The sequence below is a fragment of the Haliotis rubra genome, unplaced genomic scaffold (genome assembly GCF_003918875.1).
Source record: "Haliotis rubra isolate DU_JTF1 unplaced genomic scaffold, ASM391887v1 Scf1111, whole genome shotgun sequence".
Taxonomy (NCBI): domain Eukaryota; kingdom Metazoa; phylum Mollusca; class Gastropoda; order Lepetellida; family Haliotidae; genus Haliotis; species Haliotis rubra.
The window spans coordinates 199,711-213,784 of NW_025765017.1; the positions used below are offsets into that span (position 1 = coordinate 199,711).

General features: G+C 41.9%; 1 protein-coding gene across 1 annotated transcript in view; it reads left to right on the forward strand.

Annotated features, from left to right (window-relative positions):
* Positions 1-2,142: 2,142 nt before the first annotated feature.
* LOC124288567 (arrestin domain-containing protein 3-like) overlaps positions 2,143-14,074 on the forward strand; it is a 39,240-nt gene continuing 27,308 nt past the window's right edge. The window contains exon 1 of the mRNA XM_046725124.1: positions 2,143-2,430. Coding sequence (XP_046581080.1) covers positions 2,313-2,430 — 118 coding nt within the window. The 5' untranslated portion in view covers positions 2,143-2,312. The remainder of the gene's footprint in view (positions 2,431-14,074) is intronic.

Sequence of the window (14,074 nt, forward strand, 5' to 3'; positions counted from 1 at the left end):
TTTCTATTTTCTTTATCTTGGTGGGAGGGTGTGTGTGTGTGTCGGGGGCGGAGTCTATTGGTATAGTCCCTATCATAGAATCATAACACTGTTTCATTTAGCTTGACTCATTACGTTATGCTACGAGTAAGATTGTGAATGTAGAATGTACATGTATGACTTCCAGGAACATCCATTAACTTCTGGTGGTTTGGATTGTAACCAAAATACATGCAGTGGGGTTAAAACGTGTCAGGTTTCGCCATCTGTAGGTAAGACGAACCTGCAGCAATATATACCCAGGGGCGATGGGGTAGCCGAGTGGTTAAAGCGTTCGCTCGTCACGCCGAAGATCAGGGTTTGATTCTCCTGCTGGGAACAGTGTGTAAAGCCGTTTTCCGGGGTCCCCCGCCCTGATATTGCTGGATTATTGATAAAAGGAGGCATAAAACCATACTCACTCCCTATACATCCGTAAATGTTATCCCGGTTGCCTCGCCACTTTACGGGGTCTGTGCAATATCAGTGTTGCTGTTTCCACTATAAGAGGACAAAGGTACCCTGAAGGTATTATCTCATTGCAAACAGGTCTTATAGTAAACGTTCTTAAAAATGTTATTTTAAAAACTCTTTGTATAATTATAAACCTAAAAGCGGAGTCCAATGTACGGTTCAGACATTATGGTTTTTAAATCATTATCAAATAATCAGGATAACATATAGCCGAAACAGTGAGTTATGTGGGCGACATTTGGTTGCGGGATATGCAGATGGTTTCGGTAGAACGGGAATGTCAGATCATGCACCTCCCTACCCATAACTCCCTAGGGTGAGTCTAGCTTCAGGGGGTACTATGCGCTATGGGCGGCATCAGAGGTATATGCACTAACCTGCAGGCACGTCCGTATATCAATGTCAATGCCACATTCATATCAAGACTGGTATATCGTGAATGAAGTCTTCCCGGGTGTTGCTGCGGTGGAGGTGTGAGAGGAGGGTATTTTAGGAAGCTGCGAGGTACAATCATGGCTAAAACAGATGTGGTTTATAGTTGGGAGTGTTACACCCATCAACACCTTCCCCCGAGGCTGGTTACCTCTTACAACATAAGCAGTTGTGTTTCATATCTCAATCTTTGCTCTGACCCTGCCATTAGTGTGATCGTAATGTTGACTGTTATGCTTCCCTGAACGAAAAGAAATTAATCATCAATTCATTTTCCAAAACGTTGTTCGAGCGTGTTTCGTGGAACATACATGGAAATTTATGACAATAATTTAAGGTACTATTGAGTTATAAAACATTTATATGAGCACAAAAGGTAAATATTTTGTCCTCACGTGAAATACAGTATTCATATTGAGGACTAATATATAATACTGTATATATGCAGAAATAAACTGAAATATACACTTAAAATTAGATTTGACCAAAACGTTAGTTAGGGTATCAAACCTTTACAGAGCTGACAAAACACGGCACATGTCCAAAACACAACTAGGATCCTAGCTAGCGTTTAAACTAACTCTCTCATTTAACCGTTTCTTTATTCCTTTTAGCCTACATCAAAACTGGGGGTATACTTTCTTTTGCCCGTCTGTAGGGACGCAGAATAACAGACATTGACAAGTAACGTGTCACAACAGTAAACCAAGGGGTTAAACCAGAATTCAATAAATGTTTTGCCTCTTATACAAACTATGCCAACAATATTTTCCAGGACGAGATTTATATTTGTCGATTTCGAACGTGTTAAAACGAACAATGCAAACAAAATTCCGGATTAAAAATAGACAAAAATCATTTCAGATGGAAATGGGTTGCTTTTACTGTAAAGCTGAAAAAAGAGCATTTTGATGAAAGTTTATTTTCTTGTTCAAAGGAGAAATTGAAAAAAATCCGGGTCATGAAAATAATGGAAATGAATTTGGTCACGAGCAAAATAAGATCATTTTTGGAGAGAATTACTCCTGGACAGCACAGTCAAGTAAATAAATTAATAATTGCATTTAACTGATAATTTATGAATTCATTTAATACCTGACTATCTTCTCACAAGAATACATCTCATTAACATCTCACATAATAAACAGTCATGTGTAAGAGAAGTAACGGGAGTGATCTCCCCCTGCAAGAACTACCAGGACACATTTTGAGGACCTGGTCCTGCTGATGTGCCGAGGGGGAGAAGTGAGATGTGGAGCGGCTACTATTTCTAGAGTACCCTTGTACGGGAGGTAGACAACAACACATAGGGATGCTGCTTGCGAGCATCTCTGCTACCAGGCTCAGTGCTCTCTGCGCGTGATGAGAGGAGGAACGCTGCACTCACCATGGGCAAACTTAAGCAGTTCAGTATTACCTTTGACAACTGTAAAGGAGTTTACTATGCAGGGGAGGTGGTCAGAGGTCAAATTACCATTGATCTTAATGAACCCATGAAAATGAGAGGTGAGTAAAATATTGTTTTATTCATAATATACCCATTTGAAGTTGCAGCGTGGAACTGGCATTGCAACAGTAACCGCTAGTCTGGTTAATGGGACTTATACTTAGCGGTATTTAAGCCAGGTATTGCTTATCCAATCACGTTTCTGAGTATCCTTCGACCAAACTGATACAGGTAATAAACAGCGCTTCTGTAAGACTTATCATTGATATGACAGTACAACCAGAGGTGGTGTGTCGATGATCTCATGTTTTAATAGTTAATGTTGGCGTTCTTTGGCCTTCCAGGCCAAAGGTATGTCAGAAGGGCCATAATAAACGCTCACTCTGTTAACATATACCACAGCCATAGCTTTTGTATGTTGAAAAAACCGACAGCAACAATGTATGAACGCAGTGGCATCCGTGTCAGAGGTCATGCAAGTGAGGAGAGAGCCGTCGGCTGGCAGGTATTGATAGGTCTGCTCAGAGCGGGGAAACATATGGCTTTAGTCGCACGCACATTCTTACACATATATCGAATACAGTTCTCGATAAAAGAGACTGATAGCGGCCTACACTTTCAGTGTTGCTACAGTATTGCCAGCGTTATATGTTAACATCAGTGGGTATTCCAAGCAGACGGTGATGTGTATATTTGTCTTGTAATGTGTCTCACATCTGTACCTCGTATATCAAAGAAGGACTTACGAAGGTTTCCGGTTTCTGACAATAAATCTCTGCGGCGTATAAATCGTATTATACATGTATTAACACAGCCTGAGATCACAGCTACCACTTGCTGGTCGTATTATCTGCTTGGTTTTATGGGGGTACTTCAGTTCAGGAGGATATTTCAGTTCAAATGGAAGTGTTATCATCAGGTTAATTAACATGGAAGGTAGACGCTGGTTGATCAGTCTGACATCTTGGCAAAATGCAATCTTGTCTGACCCATTTGTCCTATTTCCTACGAAGAGATGCTCGGATTTTGTGGATGGAAAAATGACTTTGTGAATGGAAAAAAACATGACCACAAGCCTTCAATGAACCGTACGAATTGTAATTGTACATACCTTCAGGAAATAGTTAAATTACATAACACAATTACGCAGTGAATGTAGGTTCTCTGCATTTATGTAGCAACCCGTCAGTGTGTACTGGGAAGTTGGGATACACCTGGCCTCCTGACCATCAGAGATGACGTGTGAGGACTACCGAGATACTGCTAAACATACTCTAGTAACATACGTACATTCCTGTCTATATGTACCTATATACGAGGACCGAGCTTCTGAGGAAGAGTGCAGCATCTTCTGATGTTATCAACTATTTTCTCTTGCGCTGCAGCGGTAACGTGTATGTGTTATCGAGTGTCACATAGTATTGTAGGTGGAAACGGTTCAGGTTTTGTTTTGCTGAGCAGTGACTCGGTATGCAACACATCTGGTCTCGCTGTTGTCGATTCCCAGTGCCTATGCACATCTTTTACAGTTTTGGTGCACCTCCACTGTCTTGGATTTCGCCAGCCTAATTTTAGTTGTTTCCATCGTTTATTAATATCCCACGGTGTCACTGGAGGAAGAAAGTGTTCTATCCTTCGGCGTAATTAGGGGAAGGTTGGGCTTTTTATCTTTCAGGGAACAATAGTACCGTAACGTATCTTGTAGGACAATCATGGAACAGTGGGAGGTATTCTGTAGGTCAATCAAGGAACAACAGAATGTATCCTGTCGGACAATCAGGGAATAATAGGACGTATCCTGAAGGACAATCAGGGAACAATAGGATGTATATTGTAGGCAGTTTTTTGACAGTAGGGCGTATCCTGAAGGACAATCAGGGAACAAAAGTATGTATATTGTAGGCAGTTATTTGACAGTAGGACGTATCCTGAAGGACAATCAGGAAACAAAAGTATGTATATTGTAGGCAGTTATTTGACAGTAGGACGTATCCTGAAGGACAATCAGGAAACAAAAGGATGTATATTGTAGGCAGTTATTTGACGGTAGAACGTATCCTGAAGGACAATCAGGGAACAAAAGGATGTATATTGTAGGCAGTTATTTGACAGTAGGACGTATCCTGAAGGACAATCAGGAAACAAAAGGATGTATATTGTAGGCAGTTATTTGACAGTAGGACGTATCCTGAAGGACAATCAGGAAACAAAAGGATGTATATTGTAGCCAGTTATTTGACGGTAGGACGTATCCTGAAGGACAATAAGGGAACAATAGGATGTATATTGTAGGCAGTTATTTGACGGTAGGACGTATCCTGAAGGACAATCAGGGAACAATAGGATATATATTGTAGGCAGTTATTTGACGGTAGGACGTATCCTGAAGGACAATCAGGAAACAAAAGGATGTATATTGTAGGCAGTTATTTGACGGTAGGACGTATCCTGAAGGACGATCAGGGAACAATAGGATGTATATTGTAGGCAGTTATTTGACAGTAGGACGTATCCTGAAGGACAATCAGGGAACAATAGGATATATATTGTAGGCAGTTATTTGACAGAAGGACGTATCCTGAAGAACAATCAGGGAACAATAGGATATATATTGTAGGCAGTTACTTGACGGTAGGACGTATCCTGAAGGACAATCGGGAAACAAAAGGATGTATATTGTAGGCAGTTATTTGACGGTAGGACGTATCCTGAAGGACAATCAGGGAACAAAAGGATTTATATTGACGGCAGTTATTTGACGGTAGGACGTATCCTGAAGGACAATCAGGAAACAAAAGGATGTATATTGTAGGCAGTTATTTGACAGTAGAACGTATCCTGAAGGACAATCAGGGAACAAAAGGATTTATATTGTAGGCAGTTATTTGACGGTAGGACGTATCCTGAAGGACAATCAGGAAACAAAAAGATGTATATTGTAGGCAGTTATTTGACAGTAGGACGTATCCTGAAGGACAATCAGGAAACAAAAGGATGTATGTTGTAGGCAGTTATTTGACGGTAGGACGTATCCTGAAGGACAATCAGGGAACAAAAGGATGTATATTGACGGCAGTTATTTGACAGTAGGACGTATCCTGAAGGACAATCAGGAAACAAAAGGATGTATATTGTAGGCAGTTATTTGACGGTAGGACGTAACCTTAAGGACAATCAGGGAACAAAAGGATTTATATTGACGGCAGTTATTTGACAGTAGGACGTATCCTGAAGGACAATCGGGAAACAAAAGGATGTATATTGTAGGCAGTTATTTGACGGTAGGACGTATCCTGAAGGACAATCAGGGAACAATAGGATATATATTGTAGGCAGTTATTTGACGGTAGAACGTATCCTGAAGAACAATCAGGGAACAATAGGATATATATTGTAGGCAGTTATTTGACGGTAGGACGTATCCTGAAGGACAATCAGGAAACAAAAGAATGTATATTGTAGGCAGTTATTTGACGGTAGGACGTATCCTGAAGGACAATCAGGGAACAATAGGATGTATATTGTAGGCAGTTATTTGACGGTAGGACGTATCCTGAAGGACAATCAGGGAACAAAAGGATATATATTCTAGGCAGTTATTTGACGGTAGGACGTATCCTGAAGAACAATCAAGGAACAATAGGATATATATTGTAGGCAGTTATTTGACGGTAGGACGTATCCTGAAGGACAATCAGGGAACAATAGGATGTATATTGTAGGCAGTTATTTGACGGTAGGACGTATCCTGAAGGACAATCAGGGAACAATAGGATATATATTGTAGGCAGTTATTTGACGGTAGAACGTATCCTGAAGGACAATCAGGGAACAATAGGATATATATTGTAGGCAGTTATTTGACGGTAGGACGTATCCTGAAGGACAATCAGGAAACAAAAGAATGTATATTGTAGGCAGTTATTTGACGGTAGGACGGTATCCTGAAGGACAATCAGGGAACAATAGGATGTATATTGTAGGCAGTTATTTGACGGTAGGACGTATCCTGAAGGACAATCAGGGAACAAAAGGATATATATTGTAGGCAGTTATTTGACGGTAGGACGTATCCTGAAGAACAATCAAGGAACAATAGGATATATATTGTAGGCAGTTATTTGACGGTAGGACGGTATCCTGAAGGACAATCAGGGAACAATAGGATATATATTGTAGGCAGTTATTTGACAGTAGGACGTATCCTGAAGGACAATCAGGGAACAATAGGATATATATTGTAGGCAGTTATTTGACGGTAGGACGGTATCCTGAAGAACAATCAAGGAACAATAGGATATATATTGTAGGCAGTTATTTGACAGTAGGACGTATCCTGAAGGACAATCAGGAAACAAAAGGATGTATATTGTAGGCAGTTATTTGACGGTAGGACGTATCCTGAAGGACAATCAGGAAACAAAAGAATGTATATTGTAGGCAGTTATTTGACGGTAGGACGTATCCTGAAGGACAATCAGGGAACAATAGGATGTATATTGTAGGCAGTTATTTGACGGTAGGACGTATCCTGAAGGACAATCAGGGAACAAAAGGATGTATCCTATAGGACAAACGGTGAACAAAAGGACGGAACTTGTAGGACAATCAGGGAACATTAGGACGATAATATTCTTCAGGGTATTCGGGCCTGTGGAACGATGTTTTCCTTCAGATTTATCCCACAGTGCCATCGATGATCTATAGGTGGCTCTTATCCTCAAGATTCACCAGGCAACTATAGGACTTTGCTATCTTTCAGTGCCTTCTGGGTACAATATAAAATAAACATAGTGTTATCTTATCATCCCTTCAGGAATCGATAGAATTTACCCTTTAATTATGTTAGAGAAGGTCCTTCTCTTGTCCTTCCGAGTTTTTGGAGACATGACTTTTCCTTCAGTGTCATCGGGAACGATAGCACGAGTTACCCTTCAGTGTTTTGAGGGTACAAGATATGACTAATTCCATTGTGTAATTAGGGGAAATCTGTGTACCCTCCGATTCTTCAGGGCACTCTGTTATTTTCAGTATCACCAGGGTGGCATATGACTTATCCTGTAGTACCACCAGGCACCAATATGGCCCCCCATATCCTGTAACGTCAATGGAGGAAGATGTGACACTCTTATCCTACTGATTTATCCCTAATCGTCTCCAGGGAACGATAGGATTTTCTCATCCTGTAGGTAATTGGGACTTTTTGTATCCTCAAGTACCATCAGGAAACGATGATATTTCACCAAAAGGTCCAATTAACTGCATTTTCCTTTCGCAATGCGTGATGTTGCCTTTGTGAACTGTTAGTCTCACACATGTTAAAGACACTTCATCCGTGCGAGCAACGCAGTTGCTATCAATACTGTTTCGTGACTTGGTTTAATGAATCGGAATTTGTTTTTCCGATGTTTTTGATAACGTTTAATGGTTGAAAGTTTCTCGATGAGATGGAGTATCATCACGTAGGCATGTACATGTTTTATTTACATTTGACTCCCGTTGTACGAGTTCGTTACCCAGTACTCCCCAAACGGCTAGGGGTAATTACGTACTCTTCGGCCCATAAATACACCGGTGTATTTATATCTGCTAAGTAAAAACAACTGTCTACACTATGCTGTTCTTTGTCATACTAAATACGTTTACATCACTCATAATAAACAAGGTTTGGTTCCAGTAAACATATGATGGCATCTAGCTTCTTCTTCAGACAGGGGAAGGCTGTACCAACACGTCTCCCTGGTTTTCATACGGGGTATTCGGGGTAATGGAGTACTTGAGGTATAATTATGTGATCATATCATATGACTATAAGTCATCTGTCATGACCAGATGGGTATTGCAGCACAGAGCGATTGTAACCGTTCTTTAACGCGTTTTAGAGGTAAATTATACACTAAACGCCAAAAGAAACGTTACCCTTCTTCCTTAATGACGGAGGTACCTATCTTCAACCGGCGTTGTGATGCGTGGACGTCCACTTCTGACAAATTAGTCAGTCTACGGTGACCCCAGTCTGTCTGATGGCCTGAATAAGTCTTATAACCGTGATACGGTGGCATCCGAAGGCGTTGGCAACAGCATTGTATGTCAACCCCATCTGCACCATCCCAATGGCTCTTTCTCACTCTTCAGCTGTTAATCGTGGCATATTTCTCGTACTTGTGTATAATATCGTCTTTTCTAGACTCGCTTCATACCCTATGGAATAATTCTGTGAGTTGAGTTGGGCTTTACGTCACATCGGCATTATTCCAGCCATATAGTGACGAGAACAAGTCTGCATTAGTAAACATTGTAAGTACAGAGTCAAAATGAGTTTTGTTTTAAAAACATATATTCATTACATTGTCATTTAAAAACAGAAAAAGTCATAGCACTAAATTTAAAGGCAGGCAATTTGTTAGTCACATTACACAGTTACAATTTATGATACAGATCAACTTCCCTCAGGTAGTTCACTATCAGATGAGCGCTCACGCGGGAGAACAGATCTTTCAGATTTGTTGCATCATAATGTGAGTCCCTTGCAGACGATAAGTCCACACAGTCAAGCAGAATATGCTTGATTGTGAAAACCTCATCGCAAGAGACACACATGGTGGGTCCATCCTCATCCGTTTTCAGCAGATAGTCATGAGTAAACCGACTGTGGCCAATACGACATCGTCGTAAAATTACCCACATGGGTAAAATGTGTGAAGCCCATTTCTGGTGTCCCCCGCCGGGATATTGCCGGAATATTGCTAAAAGCGGCGTAAAACTAAAAGCTCACTCACTCACTATGACAAACACGTCGTGATTCACTGATATTCAATGAAATCATGTAACTTATTGCTAATGCTTATATTACACGTGTCTCAGCAGGAATAGGGATAGGTTTCGAGCTCAGAAATGGCAACTTATACAGGACTTTACTAGAAAGAATTGAGATGAGTCGTGATGAGTTTAGACGTATTGTATCACGGTGAATAATGGGCTGTGTCTGCTGGAAGACTGCAGAGAATGGGAAAACATCATTAAGATGACTGGCAAAAACGCAGATTCAGCATGGCACACGATATAACCAGAGACAGTTGTTTTCTTTGAAGGAAGTGAACGTAGCAGCTTCTTTCAACAGGGAACCTACTCACCTCGGCGCACCTGACAGGTGTCCGTGTTTATCAGAGGACGAATCTTTCATTAACATTGAAACAACCGAGGTATCGTGAACTGGTATCATGTTTGCGTTATGTGTCACAAACGTGTTTACCATTCGGTATATTTTGATAGTTAGTGTAGGCGATGCTCAATTGTCCATCACCATTTAAGTATACGATTGTTGTAGTAAGTGTAATAGTCCGCTTATATGGCACTCATATTCAGGCACATAACCTGCTCACGGCGCTACGTACATTACTATCCCCGGTCATAGGACACCATCGTACCATCCGATACTTTTTCAACTCCCTGGGGATCATACAGCCATGCTGCCTGATAGTTAAACCAAGAGAGGAGTTAACATTTCCTTCATGGTCATTAACCATCAACGATATAATTGATTGATTGAGTTTAGTTTTACGCCGCACTCAGCAATATTAGAACTATATGGCGGCGGTCTTGTAAATAATCGAGTCTGGGCCAGACAATCCAATGATCAACAGCATGAGCATTGATCTACGCAATTTGGATACGATGGCATGTGTTAACCAAGTCAGCGATCCTGACCACCCGATCCCGTTAGTCGCCTTTTACGACAAGCATGGGTTACTGAAAAACCAATTCTAACTCGGATGTTCACGGGTCATGAACGATAGTAAACTAAAGGGCAAAAGAAAGTATACACCAATGGATAAAATTATGAAATAAGAAATGACTTTCGATCATGATGTATATGACACGAGTGGTTGTCTTAATTTGGTTTTACATTTGCTGTATTATAGCAATTAGCCACTTTCTGCTTATCTAAAAAAAATTCATTTGTCAGGTGTATGTTTTCTTTATACCTTGACTTGTTAAGACATGATTGCAATATTACAACAATACACCCGTCGACTCACCATTACCCTCTATTCGAATGTGAACCTTACATGTATTATATCTTTAGTTCAATTTACATACTTGCAGCACGTCAATCGTGCCCAGGGTTAGTACATATCTCCTCCATACCATCAACTCATCAAAGATTCCCATGAGTTTTAATCCCTTTCTTCATACCGCAGGCATCACGGTGTTCATACCGCAGGCATCACGGTGTTCATACCGCAGGCATCACGGTGTTCATACCGCAGGCATCACGGTGTTCATACCGCAGGCATCACGGTGTTCATCACGTAAGCCACACGTTGTTCATACCGCAGGCATCACGGTGTTCATACCGCAGGCATCACGTTGTTCATACCGCAGGCATCACGTTGTTCATACCGCAGGCATCACGTTGTTCATACCGCAGGCATCACGGTGTTCATACCGCAGGCATCACGGTGTTCATACCGCAGGCATCACGGTGTTCATACCGCAGGCATCACGTTGTTCATACCGCAGGCATCACGGTGTTCATACCGCAGGCATCACGGTGTTCATACCGCAGGCATCACGTTGTTCATACCGCCGCAGGCATCACGGTGTTCATACCGCAGGCATCACGGTGTTCATACCGCAGGCATCACGTTGTTCATACCGCAGGCATCACGGTGTTCATACCGCAGGCATCACGGTGTTCATACCGCAGGCATCACGTTGTTCATACCGCAGGCATCACGTTGGCATCACGTTGTTCATACCGCAGGCATCACGTTGTTCATATCGCAGGCATCACGTATTAACGATTCGATCTGATCTGGAGCGATGTGAAGTAAACTCCTTTCCCATGAGATTGCAGTCCTAATCTCATATACTGTACAAACACTTCCCCACACTTTGCCTCTAAATCTCTATTCTGTCCATCACTTGCTTGATAACGATGTTAGAACCTACACTAACACGTCGCTGTCAGTTTAATAAAGAAGTCGTCAATCACATATTGGTATCCTTTTTACGGCGTTCTGTATATTTATGTATAAAACGGAATTCTTAACCCGAAGTTAGATCGATATGTGAAGCTAACTTACCCTGTCCATTTGTCTGAAATGTTACAAAAGCCTAGCCCATCACTTGAATATCAATGAATGCAAGCACACTGATCGGGCACCATCAATGAGCCCTGATGGGACCAGCCGGAAACAGATTAGGACATATTTATGGCAGAAGTAAACATAAACTTTACTGCGATATTACAGCGAGCCTCCAGACAGAGCGACCCCATCTTTCCTAATTGAATACACCCCCGAACACACACACACACACACACACACACACACACATTCTCGGAATATACTCCTGCTTCCGTTCCTGACACTCCACCAGCATGCCTCTCATACAATCTATATAGTTAGCGGGCCAGATATAACCGCCATGCTTGTATACCAATGTGCATATACGCTGTGCATCTGGTCATCATTCTTCATCAACTGGCGGCCACTGACTATATTTACAGGTATGTTTTACACGTTCTTTGCGAGCCTTCGCTGTTGACTGTTCTGGTGATGAGTTTGTGCAGATCTGTCCTTTGTATGAGAATTGCAAGAGTCATTTTTGCATTGTAAACGGACATATTTACGTCATCAATATCACGAAGGTTTGCCAACGCATGGAAACAATGTACTACATATTTTGTGGTTTCAATGTGAAAATAACAATGGGCTTCAAGATACACTGATATGAATTTATTTTTGAGAGTGCATCACCACTGTGATGTTTTTATTCAGGTAAGGAGCCACCGGCCCAGTATACAGGTACAGAGGATGATGACATACAGTTGTAACATGAGCGCTGTATATAAATACACGACGTACATTGAGAACATTATTGTAGCTAAAATATTATTTCACAGATATCCCTTTGAAAAAGGAATCACGTTTCTTAGTGGCAAGAAATATATATTTTGCCAGATTATTGCATATGTTTTGATTAGTGGAGCAAAATAATAAATAATAATATGAATTAATGGCATTTGTCCATTTACCTAGGTAATAAAGGTGTAAATGCTTTAAGCATGCATATACAGGTTGCCTAGTTAGGGGGGCAATTATGCATACACCCCTTGATAATAATAATATAATAATAATGTCCACTTGTATGGCGCCGTTTCCACACACTAGTGTATGCTCATGGTCACGGATAGCAAATTGAATCTGTATTCATTCATAGTCACAACCTGTAAAAGCACACTCACTTACTAGTGTCTGAATATATGGGATGTGCTTACCATAATGATTCCAGCCGGAGCACCCCAGGAGCTCGTTCTTCACAGCTATCGGGGGTCATGGCTGGCTGTCTATGTTGAGATAAAGGACCTCACACATAAGTCGTAGATTTAGAATTTAAGTGGTTTAGAGATTCGTATACATTCCGAGTGAAAGTGGTTTTATATCAATTTTACATTTTTCTGTCAGATGACGGTGTGTCTGCTTTATGTAGAAAACCCTGACATGATGCAATGCTATGACGTTTGCCTGCTTAGTGAAACCTACGAGCAAATCCCTTACCAGCCCAGGTCAAGGTCAGGTCGAATGTGGGATCATATGAACCTGGAAGGGAGCAAACCACTCCGACAAATCCACTGTTGTCCCCAACACAGATGTAATGGGTCCTATCTAACGGCAGACCCTTCGTTGTCTCCGTGGTGGAACACGACCCCAGTATCCCTGTCTGAAAGCTTGATCCTGTAGACATGAGGTTCGACCTGGCTGAGCTGGTGTACGGTCGGACCCCAGTGGCACTGTATATTAATTCCCCAACAGCTAGCGGTTTGCCTGCACACAGAATGCACATTATTGCTATACACCGCTGAAACCAATATCTCCCCGTCTAAGATACACACATCCGTCTACCAGTCCGTCCCTCCACCCATCGTCAATCCGCCGACGTACGTACGTGCTCTCCTTGCACTGAGGACCCGTGAGGTCCGGGTTAGAATTGATCTTCAGTAACCCATCCTTGTCGTACGAGGCGACTGAAGGGATCGGGTGGTCAGCCTTGCTGACTTGGTTGACACATGTCATCGTGTCCCAATTGCGTAGATCGATGTTCATGCTGTTGATCCTTGGATTGTCTGGTCCAGACTCGATTATTTGCAAGACCGCCGCCATATAGCTGGAATATTGCTGAGTGTGGCGTAAAACTAAGCTCACTCACTCACTCACACCTTACACTGAGACCCGTGATGATTCTGGTTAGAACTGGTGTTCAACAACCAATGCTTGTCATAAGAGGCGACTAACGGAATCAGGTGGTCAGGTTTGCTGACTTGGTTGACACATGCCATCGTATCCCAACTGCGTAAATCGATGTTCATGCTGTTGATCACTGGATTGTCTGGTCCAGACTCGATTACTTACAGACCGCCGCCATATAGCTGGAATATTGCTGAGTGCGGCGTTCAACAACAAACCAACCAGCTGTCCGTCTACCCGTCGTCATTCCGCCGACGTATGTAGTCTCCTTGACCTTAACAAATGACATAACCGATATTGATAACTAGGCCTACACAAGAAACGCCTTGAGTGCCATGTAACCATGTTACCTAACGTCGTTACTGTCAGGTAAATACAGGTACTCTGGCTGAGTGGTGTTGATAATCACATCTGTTTATCCCTCTCACCTACGCTTCTTGCTGGTGCGGTG